The sequence below is a fragment of the Artemia sp. Qi Xiang Cuo genome, chromosome 3, assembly GCF_049724085.1.
Source record: "Artemia sp. Qi Xiang Cuo chromosome 3, ASM4972408v1, whole genome shotgun sequence".
Taxonomy (NCBI): Eukaryota; Metazoa; Arthropoda; class Branchiopoda; order Anostraca; family Artemiidae; genus Artemia; species Artemia sp. Qi Xiang Cuo.
In genome coordinates, this window is record NC_142796.1 from 32,300,449 (window position 1) to 32,321,332 (window position 20,884).

The window sequence follows — 20,884 nt, forward strand, 5'->3', positions numbered from 1 at the left end:
CGGAAGGCATTGGAGGGCGACTGATGCCCTTCCATGCCCACCCTCCCATTTGCCCATTATGTCTAAAAACTAAATGTTGATTTAAGATTAAATCAAAATGCACTGTGTCAATGCTAATTCCCAATAAGGCATCTCAGCAGTATCCCAAGAACGATTGAGGATATTATGTTCAATCTTTCGAGGCTACTTCTGCTCTTAAAATTTAAATAAATCTCGGGCAAGTGACCCAAAAATTTTAAAAATTTCTGAAAAATTATAATTTTTTTTCAGAATGTGGGGCTAAGCTTAGGCAACGAATAGGTACTATTTGAAAAATAAAGATGGCTTTAAACGATTGGTTGCCTGTAATTTCAAGCAAATTTTTGGTGCTATGTCAATTCTAAATTATTGGTCAACCCTCTTAAGACCATAGTCGGGCGTGCCTTGTTTGCCTCTCATTACAGGCAATCTAACGGTCTTATGTCAATTTTTGAATTCTTGGTCAGCATACCTGAGACTCTAGGCAGGCATATTTTTCCAAAAACTAACAAACAAGTATGTGTCCAATAAGAGAAACCATGCATACTCCTGCCATTTACCCGTGCCTCAGCCATTTAAACATTTGGCCACTTTCCTGCAGTTGTAAATATTATAAATTGTTTTATTTGTCTAATTTTTACAGAAAATTAGATCGATATAGAAACCATAACTGTGATGATCAATTAGAGCACTATTCTAAATATCCCTTCCCCCATCACTAGATCCAATAGTATATACACTGCTAGTTTGAACTAATCAAGTGAGAAATTATTCATTTAGGTTTTACGATGTAGATAACGGTTGTATAGTGATTGATGGCCATATGATCGAACACCTAGATCCATCCTGGCTTCGTCGCAAAGCCATTGGTTTTATCAATCAAGAACCAGTACTTTTTGCGACATCAGTTCTAGAGAATATACGTTACGGACGACCAGAAGCCAGTGACCAAGAGGTTAGTTATGTTGCTTATGGTAACCTTAGATGGCAAAGAGTGACAAACTAATAAAAGGGTAACCCGTTGCGCTTAAACATAGATTTGACTGGAATTAAAATGTACTCACATCACTAAATACAAGTTGAAACATTACTTCGTAAGTGTTTGTGGGGGTATTTGCCTTATTTTGCCAATATATTGTTACTGTTACTTAAAACTAGCTTTAATTCATAAAATTTGAAGTGAAATTAAAGGTCTTAATTTTTTTTCGTATTATCCAATCTGATTTTTTTTTTTTTTTTTTTTTTTCGAAGTAGCCTAATCATGTTCTTGTGTTTTTCAACTGTATTGCACTGATTAAATAATCGTTTACGCTGTAATAATATGAAGAATATAGCCTAGTTCAATGTGTCATTTTTTGGCAAAAGCAATTCTTTTTATCTTCGATCTAGCCTAATATAAAGCAAAAATAATAAATGCCATTAAAAACCATAATATATTTGATATTTTCATTTAAGTAAAAAAAAAAACTAAAGGGTGATTCTGAGCAATGCCATATGGCTTAGTCAGATTCCGACACTCTTTGCCTACGTAATATCACGAATTGTAGCCCGGTTGGAGGTTTAATGATGCGTTGGTTAGGTAATCTCCCCTTACTTTACCACCCTGAAAACAATCTTCCATTCCAGTTTTAATCTACCCTCAGAGAGATAATAATTGTTGGCTTTACCAAGAAAATTTTAAACTTTAATAGAGAAACTGTAACCGTCAATAATTCAAATAAGATATTGTACGCTCAGCCTAAACTAGAAAATACATTTGAGAGTTGGAACTCAAAAACCGTTGCAGCACACAACTGATTCAGTATTTGATGTCTCTTCTTCTAAGCTACTAACTTGAGATAGCACTTGGTAACACCTTGTTTTGTTCTTAATAGGTCTTAATTTTTAGCTTCTAAAGTGTTTCTATGCGGGTCCAAAGTTTGAACTTAAGGCCATGGTGAAAGGTATTGGCAGTGATAGATAAGGCTTGTTTTTCAAGTTACGGACGACGGTTGAAACAAGAGAGTTTGAATCCATATTATTTCACGTTCTGGTTTTAACTATTTAATATTCACCTATGTGTTTGCTATTTAAATTCTTCGTTATAACTTCTAATTCCTTGTGTTTTTTTGTTTTGTTTTTAATAAGGAAGATAACGAGGAAATTTGTGAAAAAAGTGAATACATGTAACAGCCGTCATCAGCAAGATATAATATGAAATAGATAAAAAGAAAACAAACTTACTAAAAAAATTATCGAAAAAAGAAAAGTTCAAAAAAATCAATTTTGAAAGAGTGTCAACGTCCTCAACACACATAGGTTTAGCCAAGGCTGACTCATCTTTTATTGATGTTTTTTTTAGTATCTTCGCTTTCTTTTTATTTGCCCATATTATATTTTGCTAGTTACGGCTGTTGCATATATTGCCGAAATACCCGCTTAGGTTGTATTAACCGTGTCATTACTATTTTCAAAAATTAACTCGTAATCTGCCCCTATTTTGTATGAAGAAAAAGCAGTTAGGGGTTCGTGAATATTTATTTTTTTAAATTTTAATTGAAAATATATTTCATTAAAAAATAACATTTCATTTATTTAATTTTTTTTAGTTTAATTTTAATTTTGTATTCTACTTTTCGTTTATGTTATATGATGAATCATATAAACGCAAGATTTCTTTGCAAGATTTCTAAGCGATGCTGAACTAGGAAAGGATTTATATCCCTTTCGTAGATGCAAAGTTGATTGATCTGTTCTAAATCTTTGAACTAATATCTGTGTATGTTTTTAAATAGGTAATTGAAGCTGCAAAGCTTGCAAACGCCCACGAATTCATCACTACATTTCCTCAGGGTTACAAAACTGTCGTTGGAGAAAGGGGGATAGCTGTTTCTGGTGGACAGAAACAACGAATAGCTATTGCCAGAGCCCTTCTTAAAAATCCTGCAATCATTGTTCTAGACGAAGCCACCAGGTACGTTTTGTTCTTTTACTGATGCTTTTTCCTATTTTTAATATTGTAAAGAGTCGATTGATTCGCAGATATTTAATGCATCAGATTCATTCAAAAAGGTTGCATATAAGTGGACAAAGAACGATTTTTTTTTCGAGATACGATGTTTCTCGATGTTCGAGAAGCGATTTTTCACAGTAATATTGAGAATTATGTACCTCGTCAAATGATATAAGGTAACAGTTTTGGCACGCTTGGCATGCGGCACCTAGTGTAATTGAGTTCTAAGAGGGGGCAACCCCTCGCAGAAATAATTCTGAAATAATGTTAAGAAGACCAAGTCGCTTAGACTAGGAATAAATGAAGGTGAAAAGATGATTTTGTGTAAGGAGAAGATTGATAGTGACACTTAATTAGCCTGAAGATATATTACAAACCTAACTCTTGCTTGATATTATTTTGCACACTAGAAGTATTATTTTTTGCTTATGAATAAGGTTCCATATTTTAATGCTTTGTCCGTACTTTTGCTGGATGTTTCCAATTTTAGGGATAGTCGTAGATTGAATCTTCCTTTAATGTGACACATTTTTTTAAATCCTATTCGCCAGTGTCTGTGATGCTATCAATTCTTATTTTCTGCACTATCGATTCTTTTCCCTGACTATTTTATTTCGTATTTCAAGCAGTATCAGTCCTTCTAAAAAGCAGCCACGTGAGGGTAAAAACATTCTTTGCTACTTCCGAGAGTAAGTTCCGCAAGTTTGCTAAATTCATTGTTTGTGTTTCCATTTTCGCCGCTTTCCACCATCCTTTATCCCCATGTTGCTCTATATCTTCCAACTGCCATGTCTTTCAGTTTATCTTTATTATCTGTCTCATCAAGTGAGTTATTTTCATCTTCAAAGTAAAGCCACGCTTACTCTGTCGAGCCTCCTCAAACACCTTAGGTTTTCTTAGGAGTGGCACGTATTTTGGGTGTATTGGGCGTGTTACGGAGCTTATATTGTAAAACTACTCAAACTTTATGAGCATGATCTATAGAGGACCCCCCCTCCAGTGAACATGCTAGGGTTGAAACTCAATTCTTTTTTTTGGTTAATCAACTTTCCAATCAATTGTATTTTCTTTTTTGTCCTCCTTTTCCTAACTGTTCCCCCTCTGTCCCCCCTTTTCTTTTTAAGCGTTTATTTTTACTAGTATTTCCTATATCTTCTTTGTTTTTTAGTTTTGAATATTTATGTCAAGTTTTTCCTTTTTATTTAAGGGCATCCATTTTGACAGTATCTTATTATTAGTGTAATGTTGCTATTTAATCCGTAAAGGTCAAATGACGATAAAAAAATATGTCCAGCTTTAAACTTTTAATTTGATTTAATTAAGGAGATCATATTCTAACCTCGAATGGAGACAATCTGATTGAAAGATATTATATCTTGCCTTTGCAAGTTCATGGGCAGGCTAGAAGATTTAGTTGAATGACTTTGTTTTCTATGTAGTATATATATATATATATATATATATATATATATATATATATATATATATATATATATATATATATATATATATATATATATATATATATATATATATATATATATATATATATATATATATATATATATATATATATATATATATATATGTATTTCAGTCTTATTCTTTTTAATAAACTTATCTTATCGATAAGTCTAATGTTTCAGTTAACTTGTTGATCGTTGAAACTGTTTTATATTTACACAAGCAAATTACGACTGGCCGATTCTTATATTCTGGTTAACGCTAATTTAATCCGGGCAGGTCAAATTTTGACTGTTACTGCATGTTATATTTTAGATTAATATTTTATTGCATTTTTTCCCCAATATTACTCCTTGATCAAAAATTCATTTTAGTTGTCACATAAATTGTCAACCTCTTTTCTTGTAAAACCGCGATCCCGTTCGGTAATGCTTGTGAGAATTAGAACGACTTAATTTGATGTTTTGGTTTGAAATGGCAGGATTTGAATTGGAATTATAAATACATATTTGAATAATATTTTGAATTAATACATTTTCAGAATAATTGGGGAAACTAAATGAAAAAAATTTAATACTTAAATTCTAAAAATCAGAGTAGGGTAGGTACCTTTAGCAGGGTAAAGTTTAAATTAAAACGACTGACAACGAACGTAAAACAATCTATAATAGTTATTTAATTTAAATATGAAGGGCTTTGAATAAAGCACTTCCGCTTATCGTTGCTTTGTGTCTTTACTGGTTTTCTTTACTAGTTCGTAGTGACTGGTTTCATGCATCTGTGTATCTAATAAAATACTTCTCGCATAATCATATCTGTGTGCGAGTCGCTATATTTTCCATTTACAGTGCACTGGATTCAGAGTCTGAGCGGCAAGTTCAAGAAGCTTTAGATACAGCAATAAAAGGAAGAACCGTGATAGTCATTGCTCATCGTCTTTCCACCATACGCAATGCAGATCTAATAGCTGTGCTGAATCAAGGAACAATTACCGAGGCAAGTTACCAATATACTTTGATTAATGTTGTAGTAATGTGAATAAAAATTTGAATTTAGTGCTTCTAAAATACAATCAAGCAGAAGTTATCCACAGCTCCTGCAAATGTTTCTTAATTTTAGTCACCCGGTAGAAGCACTCGAGCTCTTACGTACAGAGCAAACCCAGGAAAAGACTGACGTAGATTTTATCTTAGTTTCTAGGATCTGCTGTGTATTAAACATACTATAAGTCGCTCTTCGTGATGGGACGCTTTTGACAGCACCATCTGTCAATGCCATAGCATTGGTACTCATAAGGGGGGGGTTGCCCCCATCTCTATCTGTACTGCCATTCTCTCACCCAATGCTTTCAGTAAGCCCTGTGATTTTGCAGCCACCGTGAAATAGGACAGTCACACCTGAACTAGTACAACCACATCCCAGCACCACCAAGAAAACAAAATGCTTCAAGGAAGAAAGGAGGGCAAAACAAAAGTGCTCACTGATACATCAGTGAAAGCCAAGATTGAAGCTGCCTTTGCTACAAGGAAGGCAAAGAAGAGGTGGAAAAAAAATTGAAGCAACAAAAGCAAGAAAAACAAAGAAGCAGGCTGTGAAGAGATTTGGTGAGAAGACAGCACTGAGTGTGAAAATGAAACTGAAAAGGTTCAGACAGTGACTGTTCATGACAACTCGGACAGTTCTCTTGGGTAAGATAGTGAAATTGAATGTGAACTTAGTTTTGATTTAGGCTGCAATAGGTAACTTTTTAAAAGTCATCTATGAGGGCCATTAGAGAGAAGGTAGAACGGCAGTAAGACGTGGGAGGTGTAATGTGTGAAAGTGGCTGGAACGCCCAGATCATATCTACTACATGAAAGAGAATTTAGGGTAAAAACATCCTAGCACTCGGACAGTGTGTGATCTTGGACAGATGTTTTGACTAAAATGTATCTTCCCTAAACAAGGACAGTAAGCTCTTAATCTTAGACCTGATGCTGATTGTTGGGAATGGCTAACTACAATCTTATAGCCAAGCCTATTTAAATATGATTACTCTTTTTCACAACCCATGGCCGTGATTGAATCGGTCCATGCTTGAGATACATCAATTTTAAGATTCTTTCTTCAAGAATGGGCAGTAGCCTATTTTCCAATATTAGAGTCAAGCTAAAAAATTTTAATTACAATTATGTCTTTACTATTAAATGCATGTGGATTTAAATAGTTACCATTGTATACGGGTGAAATATTTAAACTAATGAAATACTTATTAAGAAAATTGAGACATAATAAGTTGGAAAAAATAATTTTGCAGGTGGTATAATAGATATAACTATTGAGATGGGGATTAGGGAGACCTGTATTTGTAGTTTCTTTCCCATTCATTTCTGTCGATGTCTGAAGTAAGTTTCCGTCCTATAATTAGACACCTCCTATTCTGCTCCTAGTTATTACACCTCCAATGGTTTATGACAAATAAGAAGACATTGTCCTCAATGTTAAATTCAGAATTTAACAGTTGGAACAGTTGGAAGTTGGAATTTAACAGGAACTTGATAATTATCAGAACCTGCCGTTTCAAGTAACGCTGCTATGTCACGAAATCAGAACCTCAATATTTATAAACATCTGCCTATGGCAAGGACTCAAGAAATATCGATTCTTTGCTATAAATTATTTGAAAAAAACTACGTTTTCTAAAGAGTTAAAGAGGCTGAGTCACAAGCTCGAACCTTAAAACGTACAGGGATTAAGAGATACAGTTGGGGGGCTGCCGCCCCCAAACCCCCCGCTTTTGCAGCCTCTTTTGTTAAGGTTTTTTAAGTCCTGTAGCCTGCAATCAGTTGGTCGTACCAAGTTCATCACATAATAGTTTCTTATCGGTTAGAGAAAAATCTCCTGTAAAAAATCCAGCAAACAGGCTCAGAACTGTTTCTAATCAAAGAGATGCAACAGGATGTTCTTACGGTAAAAAAATTCAAGCAGACTTAGTTCGTGTTGCAAAGCATTTCTTTGCAAGGGAAAAAGCGGGAGTTGAGGGGGGCTGCCGCCCTCCCCCCTCCCAACCCCCCGCTTTTGAAGATTTTTTTGTTAAGGCTTTTAATTCCTAAATACTCAAATCAAATGCACAGTAAGATTTTCTTTTTTCAACTTTGCTTCGAGCATACGGGTATACTGCATGTTATCAAAGCAGTGGAGACTTACCTGTAAGCTGAAGGCCGACTGCGATATTTTTCTGGAGACGCCTGTTGAGCCGAAGTATTTAATAGATTGGATTTAAAAAAGAAACTGAGTTTCTTTTTTTAAACTTTAAATTTAAGAGATACTACTTTAAATTCTATAAATAAAAAATTTACTCCTACGGGGAATCGAACCCGGGTCTTCCACATGAAGGGCAACAATAGTGACCACTGTACTATCAGAGACTGTTGGCAATTTATTTTTAGTCTGTGCATTCTATTTTCGACGCAAGCAAATAGAAAATAAGATTTTCGTTTTTCGACAAAAAAAAAACTTCTGGGAAACAGCTGGAATTTTCGGAAGCTTGCAGTCAGTCTTGTCAGGTTAAGAGGACTATTTTGATCTAATTTTAATAATGAAATACTATGCTTTTAGGAATTTCGAAAATTAACATGGGCTCTTATAGAAAAACGAGGTTATTCGTAAATGTAAATTCGAGGGATAATTTTTTCGGTCTGAAAATATCAAAAGGCCCTAGCAGGTCGAATTCCGCTTCGAATGAGCCCTCATTCACCCGGATCCGTTGCCAACTGTGGCCCGTAGGCGTGGCTGATAAATAAAAAATAATTTGATGAACATTAAGTGGCTATATTTGGTTTTTGGAAAGCAGGGAAGGAATGATCGAATTGAGCTGAAATTTTGAGGATAATTTTCCAGGCCCTAGAAAAGCTTATACTCTAAATTTCAGCCTGATCAGACAACGTTAAAGGGGGCTGTGGTGGAAAGGTTAAAACTTCTGGCCAACTTTTCTCCATGGAGATAGATTTGGAGGGGGTGAAATTTTGCATGGTTCTTAGTTTGAGCTTAGCCTACAAAATGCGATCACCGCCGTCTCTCTGCAACCGCTAGGACTGGAAATCGCTTAACATTGTGGTGGGTCGCCTCTTTAAAGAGGCACAAGTGTGCCTCCTTGACCAAGGTGTCTTGAAATAGAGAGGTCCTTACCTGGAATTAAATCTGGTGTCTGCTGGAAAGACAATTGTATTTATCCAATGAACTCTGTCAATGTTGGGCTTGTTTTGGAGTGGGAGATGGTTCAGTGGTTTTTTCTATATCAAAATGCTGTTTGAGGCTCAGCTTCCACAGACAGAGCTTGGAAAACCTCTAAAGACCACATCAAAACTGTTAGCACATTTATATCTAATTAGGCTTAAAATCAGTCATGGTCGCCTCCGAAAAAAGGAAAAAAGGCTGCTTTTTCGGTCAGCAATACAAAAAAATGGGGAAAAGTACCTTCGAATGCATCTTTATGATGGAATTTTAAACCAAAAAATTGAATGAAAAGCTTACATCGAAAAGTTGTATTTCCTATGACAGTCTTTTCGCTATATGTTTTTAGACATATTTTAATAGCATAGTTATTAGCTATATGCTATAAAATGCTATTTTGGGTAATGATCACGATCTTAATTTTGGATCAAAGGATAATAGGTTGGGCAAGTTTCTGGATCCTTTCCAGAAGATTACATTCTTTCTCTCCTATGTCTGCGAATGATTTAATGTATTTAACTTCAAAGAGAACCTAATAAGAGCTGTCATTATTTTTCTAAAGCAAGTCCATTCTAATCGAACGAAAAAACTATTAATGTCACTTACTTCCTTTCCCCAGTGCATTTTGAATTTGATATATTCGGTTTCAAACAGCCTTGTTTTTGCGGATTGTTTGTCAAATACTGTTTTGTTTTCTCTACAAATTTCTATTTTTAGGTTGGAAGTCATGCTCAGCTCATGAAGAAGAAGGGGATGTATTATCGACTAGTTACGGAGCAGAGTGGAAGGAAATGAAACAAATTTAGTTATTAATTGTTTTTTGTATAAATGGACAATGTTATTTTTCATATGTGTTTATGCTTATTGAGGAATTCATTGTTTGAAAAATAACAAAGATTAAAGAATTGAATCAAACGACTATTCAATTCAATTCAAACTTTTTATTTCCTTTGAATACGAAGAGTAAAAATAAAATAAAAAAAATAACCGCAATCAACAGGCCATAAAATTCTTTTAAGCTATATAACAACAAGTACGCAAAGGCCTTCAGTCAAACTTACCACCCAAATTAACACTTTATTCAATAAATAATAAATTAACACTTAAAATTAGCGCTTCACAAATCAACACTTCATTCAATAATTAATAAATAAATAAATAAAAATTAATTAAGCTTCATGCGCAGCTTTATATAAATTATGAGAGAAAAGAGGTGATTTGCATCATTTATAATTTCATTATGCAAACGCAACTCAGCCCCAAAAACGCGTTTAGTTAATTTCATACCATCATACAATGGTCCAGATCGCGGTTTTCCCGCGCAATTCCAAAGGTAACAAGCTTGAGATGCATTCTTTTGGCTTTGCTTTAAAGTCGTAAATGCTTTATTAGCCCTGACTTTTAAACTATGAACAATTTCAAGGTAAAATAGATCAATATCAATTTGATCAACATCCTTAGAATAATTTACAATTATTTTAGCTACAAGAGCATCTGATTCTTCATGATATTTGCATATTTTTTTCCCGATCCCAGATCATTTTATTTACAATTTGACTAGAATGATGGATAATTTTAAAAGATGGAATTTGAATATTTAAATGAAAAGAAAGGTAAAATGGTCACTAATAGGTATATCCAATCCAACATGAACAGGCTGTAGCAATAACGCTGCATTTGAAACAAGTACATGGTCTAGATTAGAGCAAGAACCAGAATTATGGACATACGTAAAATCCGCATCTTTTGAAACTATAGTAAAAACCGAAAACAATGATAAAAGAGCGGAGGAGTGGACATCAGAAATAGCAAGGCTGCAGTTTAGATCCCCGCAAATAAGCCACTGGAAATCTGATGGAACTTTCGCCACAAATCTTGATAGTTCTAAAGATGCAAAATTGAAATCAAAATCCGAATCAATAGTATGATAATTTGTTGGTAAATAGCACGAGAAAACGATAATCCCTGGGATTCGAACAGCAACAAAATAACGATTAACGGCAAACACTGAAACTGGAATATTCTCTCGAATAAATATGCAAACGCCTCCAGATGGGCGTCCGCCTGTAGGCGTAGCTGGAGAGATAAAACACTTAAAATTCTACGACAAGGTCGAAAGAAGACTAGTAGAGTGGTCCAGAAGGTGATGCTCATGCAGACATAAAATATCCAGATCGCGCAGCATAAACTACAATACATATTGCTTATCACCAAATCCATTCAGAGATATAATCTTTACACTAATCATTTTTTATTCTTTGCAACTTTTTCGGTCAACCGTTTGCAGCATTCTCATGAGATCCACAATGGAAGCAACAAGGTTCATTCTGCCAAGGGTTCTTCCTAGAATGAGAGTGTCCACTACCAAGACAATTGAGACAACATTCCACACTAGAGTAGTCCGACGATATATGCTCTAGCGACCCGCATTTGTAGCACATTCGCGGTAAAAACTTATAATCAGTAAGCCGGTCGCAGCGGCTTACTGATTATAGCAAAATTTCAATTTTGCTATTTCAGAGTGGACATCAGAAATAGCAAGGTTGTAGTTAAAATCCCCGCAAATAAGCCACTGGAAATCTGATGGAACTTTCGCCACAAACCGCGATAGTTCTAAACATGCAAAACTGAAATCAAAATCCGAATCAAAAGTATGATAATTTGTGGGTAAATAGCACGAGAAAACGATAATCTCTGAGATTCGAACAGCAACAAAATAATGATTAACGGTAAACACTGAAACTGGAATATTCTCTCGAATAAATATGCAAACGCTTCCGGATGGACGTCCGCTTGTTGGCGTAGCTGGAGAGATAAAACGCTTAAACTGCTACGACAGGCTCGAAGGAAGAGTAGTAGAGTGGTCAAAAAGCTGATGCTTTTGCAGACACAAAATATCCAGGTTGCATAGCATAGACTGCAATACATATTGTTTACCACCAAATCCATTGAGAGATATAAGCTTTACACTAATCATTTTTTATTCTTTGCAACTTTTTCGGTCAACCGTTTGCAGCATTCTCATGAGATCCACAATGGAAGCAACAAGGTTCATTCTGCCAAGGGTTCTTCCTAAAATGAGAGTGTCCACTACCAAGACAATTGAGACAACATTCCACGCTAGAGTAGTCCGACGATATATGCTTTGGCGACCCGCATTTGTAGCACATTCGCGGTAAAAACTTATAATCAGTAAGCCGGTCGCAGCGGCTTACTGATTATAGCAAAATTTCAATTTTGCTATTTCAGAGTGGACATCAGAAATAGCAAGGTTGCAGTTAAAATCCCCGCAAATAAGCCACTGGAAATCTGATGGAACTTTCGCCACAAACCGCGATAGTTCTAAACATGCAAAACTGAAATCAAAATCCGAATCAAAAGTATGATAATTTGTTGGTAAATAGCACGAGAAAACGATAATCTCTGAGATTCGAACAGCAACAAAATAATGATTAACGGCAAACACTGAAACTGAAATATTCTCTCGAATAAATATGCAAACGCCTTCGGATCGATGTCCGCCTGTGGGCGTAGCAGGATAAATAAAACGCGTAAACTACTGCGACAGGCTCGAAAGAAGACCTGTAGAGTGGTGAAGAAGCTGATGCTCCTGCAAACACAATATGTCGAGATCGCGTAGCATAGACTGCAATACATATTGCTTACCACCAAATCCATTCAGAGATATAATCTTTACACTAATCATTTTTTATTCTTTGCAACTTTTTCGGTCAACCGTTTGCAGCATTCTCATGAGATCCACAATGGAAGCAACAAGGTTCATTCTGCCAAGGGTTCTTCCTAGAATGAGAGTGTCCACTACCAAGACAATTGAGACAACATTCCACACTAGAGTAGTCCGACGATATATGCTCTAGCGACCCGCATTTGTAGCACATTCGCGGTAAAAACTTATAATCAGTAAGCCGGTCGCAGCGGCTTACTGATTATAGCAAAATTTCAATTTTGCTATTTCAGAGTGGACATCAGAAATAGCAAGGTTGCAGTTAAAATCCCCGCAAATAAGCCACTGGAAATCTGATGGAACTTTCGCCATAAACCGCGATAGTTCTAAACATACAAAATTGAAATCAAAATCCGAATCAATAGTATGATAATTTGTTGGTAAATAGCACGAGAAAACGATAATCTCTTAGATTCGAACAGCAATAAAATAACGATTAACGGTAAACACTGAAACTGGAATATTCTCTCGAATAAAAATGCAAACATTTCCAGATGGACGTCCGCCCGTGAATGTAGCTGGAGATATAAAACACTTAAACTGGTACCACAGGCACGAAAAAAGACTAGTAGAGTGGTACAGATGATGATGCTCCTGCTGACACAAAATGTCGAGATCGCATAGCATAAACTGCAATACATGTTGCTTATCACCAAATCCATTCAGAGATATAATCTTTACACTAATCATTTTTTATTCTTTGCAACTTTTTCGGTCAACCGCTTGCAGCATTCTCATAAGATCCACAATGGAAGCAACAAGGTTCATTCTGCTAAGGGTCGTTCCTAGAATGAGAGTGTCCACTACCAAGACACTTGAGACAACGTTCCACGCTAGAGCAGTCCGACAATATATGCTCTAGCGACCCGCATTTGTAGCACATTCGCGGTAAAAACTTATAATCAGTAAGCCGGAAATTTTCGTAGCCAATGTGAATCCCATTAACGTTCGGTGACTTAGCCGTCACCGAACGGAAGTATACACGATATGATTTCGAAACACCGATGCGCTGTATCTCTTCGATACCTTGGTTAGAAACACACACACTCTATGGATTGATCGGGAAGTCCACTCGTGATAATAAACCGACAATTCTTGATTTTCGAACCTCAGTTTTACCGACTTATTCATTCAAACAGGCTTTCAAGTTTTCGGCGTTTTGTCTTTTCGTATGAATAGCCCATTTCGGTTGCTGGGATCGTGAATCCTTAGAAAGTAAAATTTACACTATACCATCAGCTCCGTCATATGACTTCAAAGAAGCTTTACGGTTTAACGTACCATCACAATTTTGCGGCTGTGAATCTACTACAATACCCAATGATTCTTACTCGCTATTAAGCGGAGACCAAGATTTATCATTAAGTTTTTCTTTATTTATGCAGCTCAAAACCTCGCTCTGTACTCCGTCACAACACTCTTTCACCACAGCAGGAGTCTCCGCTACCTTACTTGTGACGTAATCAAGTTTATTAATAATGCTAAAAAGATGCCGGTCCCAGGATTTCACAAGAAACAACTCTTTGCTTTTACTTGCCAGGGGATTTCACATTTTTTGCAAAAGCCAAAAAGGGACTTTTGGCACCTAAGTTAAACTTCAGGAATCAATTGTCACTTGATTTTAGGGATTTTCAATAAACCACTACTGCAAACTCATCGGAACTTTAACACCAGTCCATCCCACCGAGTCCACATCTCCTGTTTGTCCATTTCTCAAACGGTCTCCAAATATACTATGCTGACTCAAAGATTCTAGTTCTCGGCCGTCCGTGTCATTACAGCTGCTCCTCCTCATCTTTTCTGACATGAACTTCATTTCATTTGATGTTTTTACGCTCCTTTGGTATACCTTGGCCCTCCCCCCGATTATGAGGCCTAAAATCATTACTGATCAAATACTAAAATAAATTTTTAATAAAAAAAAACAGAATCCCCCCTCCTAGTTGATAACTGCTTATGTGGAAAATTTCACCTAGGCGAATTTTTCCCACTGAAAATCCCCCCTCCCACGGAAAATGTCCCCCATCTTCCGTTACAATTTCAACTCAGATGAAAATTCCCCGGAATACCTCCATATGTAAAATTGATTCAGCAGAGAGAAAGTAATACACATAAAAAGAATTTCATTTATAATTTTTTTTTTATTATTTACGCCATGTTTTAATCAAATACATTGGGGGCTCTAAGCCGCGGCAGGCGGGGGGAGCGGTTGTATTATTTCTCTCAACAGTCAAGCCACAGTAAAGAGATAAGAGAATATCATGGTTGCAGCGGCATCTGCAACCTAGTAAAAAGCGAACCACAGCCCATAGTAATCAAAATTTGAAAAACGTGTTTTCAAAAAAAACTGTCTAGTGAGAAAAAATTGCCATCTGACACTGAATCAGGAATGGTAACTATTGTTTCGGTTGATCTTAGAAGTAAAAGTTTAATGAGAAAAGAAATTTTTGGTGATTTCGAGAAAGAGCCTGAAACCCCATGAAAATGGCGTCAAATCGAAATAATAGTGCACCATTAGAATCAGCATGGTCAAAAACCTTTTGTAGGATAATTACAGTCCCCCACCTTGAACACCAAGAAAAATGATTTTTTTGCATGGGTAGCACTGATCTGTCTACACAATTAAAGTCCTACAAACACCAATATATTAAATTACATTATTAGAGACGTTGTTCTGCCAGTACATCGCTGGACTTCAAATTAGATTATCATGCGTTCGATTGCAGCTTGAATTTTTTTTTCAGTCATGGCTTGTCCCTTCTTATCATTACTTTCCAGATAATCCACTATTTTTGTAAGCATGATGCATTCATTTTTTAAGGTATATCCCTGGAAGGCAGATTTTAAACCTATTACTCATATCTACGTGATTTTTATCAATTTTACCATCCAAAAGTGCCATGTAGCACTAAAGATGGCAGTTTTGGTACCACTTTTTAAATGGAAGAATTTGGAAGCATAAAATGATACCATTGCAAAAATTATGGTCCAAAACCCTTAACTGGAGATTCATAAGATCCCCTCACATATACTCCCCCTCAAGACCCTTTTAGTAAGTTTCAAAAATTGCCTAGTCATATTTAAAGTAAAAGATTATTGCAAAAGCAAATTAACTAAAACTAAAAGCTTTAAGAATAACAAATACCGAACTTTAGATTTAATTACAAAAAATATTGGAATTAAACGTTCTATCTTCCACCGTCGATGAAGTCTGTGTACTCGTTACAGAAGTAAGAAACGAATGAGATGGACGACCTCGTTTACTGAGTTTCTGCTCTTATCTAGATATCGTAACCACCTTTTCTTGGTAATTTCATTAGTAAAGACACTTGTTTCATTTAAAAAAGTTTGGGAAACAGCCGAAAGTGCACTTTGTGGGAATGTACTATTCAGTCAAATTTATAAAAAGCGATTAATCATAAATATAAGCTTTCAAATGAGCCCTTAAACAGTTTTCGTTTGTTACAGTAGCCTTCTAGTTTCTGCTACTCAGTAGGTGATTCATAGAAGTATGGATAATGAACTTTATGTTATAGACTGAAAGTTTTTCTTAGCTATCAAGGTTGTTTGCAGTATTTTTTAAAGGTGTCATGTCTCCCCTAGATCGGTGATAGTTAGAAATTATATTAAAAAGAAATTTTCAACTGAAACTAAGGAGTGACATTAAAACTAAAACCAACATACATTATTCCGTATAAACAAAAAAGATCATGGCAGCGTTGTTTCTACATTAAATTTTAATCAAGAACGAACAAAGATTAATTTAAAAAACAAAGTTTTTTGAGGGAAGTAAAGAGCGAAATTGAAACTTAAAACGGACAAAAACTATTCCTTCACAGTCTATTTAATATATATTGTATTAAATCAGGAGTTAAGCAGGGTTGTGTTCTATCCCCCTTTATATGGATTATTTTGATGGACTTTGTTTTAAGGAGCACAGGAAAGGCAATGGGAGACCACGGAATCAAATGGGGAGGAAAAAGTCTCCTGGACTTGGATTATGCTGATGATTTAAGCATCCTAGATGAAATTGTGAGCAAAATGAATGAAGTTTTAGAAGTTTTGTGAGTTCAGGGTTCTAGAATTGGCTTGAAAATCGATGTTAGGAAGACTAAGTCATTAAGGCTAGGAGTAAGTGAAGATGAAAAGGTGACGTTGCGTAATGAAAAGATTGATCAGGTGGGGAGCTTCACTTACCTTCGTAGTATTATTATTAGAGATAGTGGGAGCAGTGAAGATGTTAAAAATAGAATAGCCAAGGCTCAGGGTGTTTTTTCACAGTTAAAAAAAGTCTGGAAGAATAGGAAGATAAGTCTGCAAACCAAGATTAGAATATTAGAAGCTACAGTGATGACAGTGGTCAAATATGGCTCTGAAGCATGGACGCTCCGAAAAGCGGATGAAGATTTGCTAGATGTTTTCCAGAGAAATTGCCGTTGGTATTTTTCATTCCTCCAGTCCAGTAAATTGCGCAGCTTTTGATTTTTTTAGGGTGGGGTATGTTTTCTTAAGTCACCCCTATATCCTTCCCTGTTAACTGGTAACATAGAATACGGTCCTTTTACCTTAGAAAAAAACGATTACTGAACTATTAAAGCATCTGAAAATTAAATCGTTCAATCTTAGATTTACTTAAAATATATTAAGATAAGAGATGCTTTTTCGCATATTAAAAAAATTAAAATCAGTACTAACTACCATTAGCTGTTGTTATTCATAACATCAATATGTTGTTCAAGGTAGTTGCAATGCAACTTGCACCGAATTCAATCTGCAGGATTTTCATGAAGTATTTTTATGTTATCAAATATTCCGAAACTGTTAAGTTCGCTTTTTTTTAACTTGAATTCACAACTTGAGTTCATTTCAATGAAAACAATAAAAAAAAGAATTGAAAATTTTCACTTTAAATACTGTGCAAAACGTAAAAATAAATAAAACTTCTATAGATAGAATTGTTGAAATTCCCTGGAACTGATGAAATGGCTTAGAATTGAGTGGGCATGAATATTTAAACAAAGAAACAAATCCGAAAATGACAAACGGGTCTATGGCCAGGAAAGGAAACGTAGATAATTAAAATCATACGAATATTTCACCCGTATACAACAAGCCGTCTTCGGCGAAGAATAAAAAAAGAACAAAAAAAAGTAAAAAAAAACTAGACTAAAACTAAAATAATATAAATAAAATATATTTTATTTAGTCTGTTTTAGTTTTAAATATACTTTTTATCTATAGTATTTTAGTTTTAGATACTAGTTTCTTTTTGTTAGTTTTTTTTTTCTCAAACCAGTTCGGCTTTAGATCTTTTTATATGAAAGGAATTATTTATATACTATATCAATAACAAATAACGGTCAAAGCAAACTAATGTTTTTGAAACATTTCAGGCTTGACTATTTAAAATAAGTTTTCGTATCTGTGCTAGTTTTGTTTCTCGCTCCCCTCCTTCAAACAGAGTAAATTATTCGGTGAATATATGACTGAATTTACTAAAGTCGTGGAACATTTGATTTCGAGAATGCCGGTAAAATGTCTTCAATCACCCAGAAATTCAGGGAAGGGGGATAGGCAAATGGGGAGGTCGCTATTTTTGTCGCTATTGGGGAGGTTAAGTCTCTCCAATACAATGATTATCACTAAAGTCTTGGGACAATTGATGCATGAATGCGAGTAAATCATCTGAACAATCACTAAGATAGTCTGGCAAACCTTATATTTCTCTGGTAAATAACTGACTTGTATTAAAAAAATTAATCTTTAATTGATGAGCTGGTAATAATTTGGCTAGTTGTAACAGGGGTGTCCAAAGAAGCACTGGTTGATAAGTCGGTGTAAAATCGTCTTTCGGCAGAGTTGTCAGATGAGATGGTAATAATTTGGCTAGATGTAGCAGCAGATGAGCCAGTAACATTTCGGCTATTTGTAGTAGCAGATGACCCAGTAATAATTTTGCTAGTTGTAACAACTGATGAGCTGATAATAATTTGGCAAGTTTGAGCAACAGATGAACCAGAAATAATTTGGCTGGATGTAGCAGCAAATGAATCATAACGCCCTTTCTTCTGTGAAGGGGCTTGGTTAGCACATTGAATAAAATACATTTGTTAAAAAATATCATCTGAGTCATTAAGAAAAGCTTCAATAAGATTGTCCATGTTAGCTCAGCAAGTTTTCAAATCAAACTAGACTCATCAAAAGTTCCTATGGTGCTGATTTCTCGACGGTGATGGGAGAGATTAACTACGCTTTGTTAGGTGGCCCACATAGTTCCTGTAGGTCTTTGGAAATAGATGTGTGTCCCTGTAGGTCCAGAAAACTCCTAAACAAAGGAGGGGGGGGGTTACCGGAAAGTATAAGTGGTCGTAAAGGACATCTATCCTGGGAATAATTTCAAATAAAATTAAGAACCCCAGTCTGTCATTTTTTGAATAAACAAGTAGTGATATGATTCACCTATAAAACTTAAGAACAGTCTCCTACTTGTGATTGATGACTGCATGTCTTAGAATGAGCCTCTCTCGAAATTCCTAGGAATTAAAGAGGAAAATATTGCGAATCGACCGTTACCCCGTTATACACAGCGACGATTTGCCCCCCGTGTCTCCTAAAAAAAAAACTCCTATGGTCTCTAAAGATAGCTAAAAAAGATAGAGATTACAATCCCGGGGTAAGGAAAAGGGCTCGGAAATTACCCCATTTCATCTACTGATATATTCCCTCTTGATTTACGGCAACATTTCTGGTTTATGTTGTTATTATGAAAGTAGGGAGTAACATTAAACCCAAGAACGAGCAAAATTTATTCAGTATAAAAGGGCGACTGCCCCTTCCTCCTCCCCAGCCACCCCAAAATGGTCATAGAAACTTCGGAGGCTCATTCGTTGGGAAATTGAGATTATTAGTCCTTTTTTTGTAATTCGAATGTGATTGGAGATAAACCAGCCCCTATCCAAAACTTTTTTTGATATATGGTCCTTTTGTTACCTCTTCGGACATTTGATCGACATTTTGAGTTACTTATTTTGTACTATCTCTGTGGCTGCTCAGTTTTCCGTGAGGGGAAATTTTCCATGGGGAGGAGTCATCCAGGGGGAGAATTTACCACGGGTGGTATTTTATTCGGGGGGGGGGGCGGCTCCTAGCTATTCCAATAGTGGAATTTTCATTCCGATCCGAGACCATATTTATGAGGTTTCAGGTTATTTTGAAATTCTTACAAAAACTTTTGTTTGTTACAAAAATTCTTACAAAAAATTCTTGGAAAAAATTTTACCATTAAGATTAATTGAAATAATAGTCAGCTTCAAATGGAGATTTCATCATTTATCATTTTTTTTCCAAACCCGTTTAAAAAATTTTCGGTTATAATGGGCTAAGATTCATCCTTGATTCTGTTTCCCTAATAGGGAAACGCAAAATTGCAAAAGGTTGTACAATTTTTTTTAGCAAAGTTACGTTTATTTATATAATTGCTACCAAAAAGAAATTCATTGTTCAAACAATGGCACACATGCTTTTCGATGAGACACCATTTTTAGTGGGTTTCGGCTACTTTCTTTGTCACTATTGGCCGTGTTCGTCTTTTACTACATTGCAGCCACCACTGCATCTATGAATTTTGTCAAATTTTCACTAGAACTAGCAAAAGCTTTGAAGTCAATGGCATTTTTTTGTTCTTGAAAATTAATTTGAGGAAATTTTCCAGATCAAAAACACCATCAGTCTTACGAAAGCATTTGGTAACAGCTCTAACAGGTTCATTTTTGCCCTAATTGAAAAATATAGCTTTTCCTTCAGTGTTCATTTAAATGGTTGTACATATATTGCTGTTACTGCTACAGTAACTGCAATTGCTCTCCCAAAAATGCATTTATGTTATTTCATATAATTATACCTCTGTGTACTCATAGTGGTATCTAATATTCCATATGCGTCTATCAAAACCTTCCCTGTAAGCTTCCTCCCAAGAACTTTCAGTCTCCTTTAGATCCTTCCCTATTATCTCGTCCTATCCCATTCGAGAACTACCTGCTTTTCCTTTGACCCTACATGGATGGCCAAAAAGGACGATCTTCCGTATTCTGTCCATCTTAATCCACCATACAGGTCCTAGTCATCTCAACTTTTCCCATTGTCGTGGCTGCAGTGATAGCTGCATCTAGTAAAAAATGAACACGGCCGTTAGTAGCAAAACAAAACGGTCCGAAACCCCCTAAAAAAAGTGTCTGATCGGAACACAAAGTACACCATTAGAATTGCCTTGGTCGAAAACCTATATAGAAAACTTACAGTCCCATGGCTTGAACAAACAGGAATATCTATTGGCCTGTAAAACAAGGAAAGTAATTTTTTTCTGCATAGGAAGCATTTTTTTCCTATTGTTTTTTCTTCTCTGCACCTAGCTGGGCACTGGAACATCATAGAAAGCTGTTTAATGGGTTCATTTT

The 20,884-nt window shown here is 35.6% G+C and overlaps 1 protein-coding gene across 1 annotated transcript; it reads left to right on the forward strand.

Moving 5' to 3' along the window:
* Window positions 1-802: 802 nt before the first annotated feature.
* Window positions 803-9,601, forward strand: LOC148954015 (mitochondrial potassium channel ATP-binding subunit-like). The gene is made up of 4 exons (XM_089086883.1): window positions 803-973; window positions 2,793-2,971; window positions 5,323-5,470; window positions 9,404-9,601. The coding sequence occupies exons 1-4, from the start codon at window positions 842-844 to the stop codon at window positions 9,479-9,481; spliced, it is 537 nt and encodes a 178-aa protein (XP_088943009.1). The 5' UTR covers window positions 803-841; the 3' UTR covers window positions 9,482-9,601.
* The last annotated feature ends 11,283 nt before the right edge of the window (window positions 9,602-20,884 follow it).

Coding starts and splice junctions, on each gene's coding strand:
- LOC148954015 (XM_089086883.1), top strand. CDS start 842: ATGATCGAACACCTAGATCCATCCTGGCTTCGTCGCAAAGCCATTGGT. Junction 974..2,792: donor CAGAAGCCAGTGACCAAGAG/GTTAGTTATGTT, acceptor GTTTTTAAATAG/GTAATTGAAGCTGCAAAGCT. Junction 2,972..5,322: donor GTTCTAGACGAAGCCACCAG/GTACGTTTTGTT, acceptor TTCCATTTACAG/TGCACTGGATTCAGAGTCTG.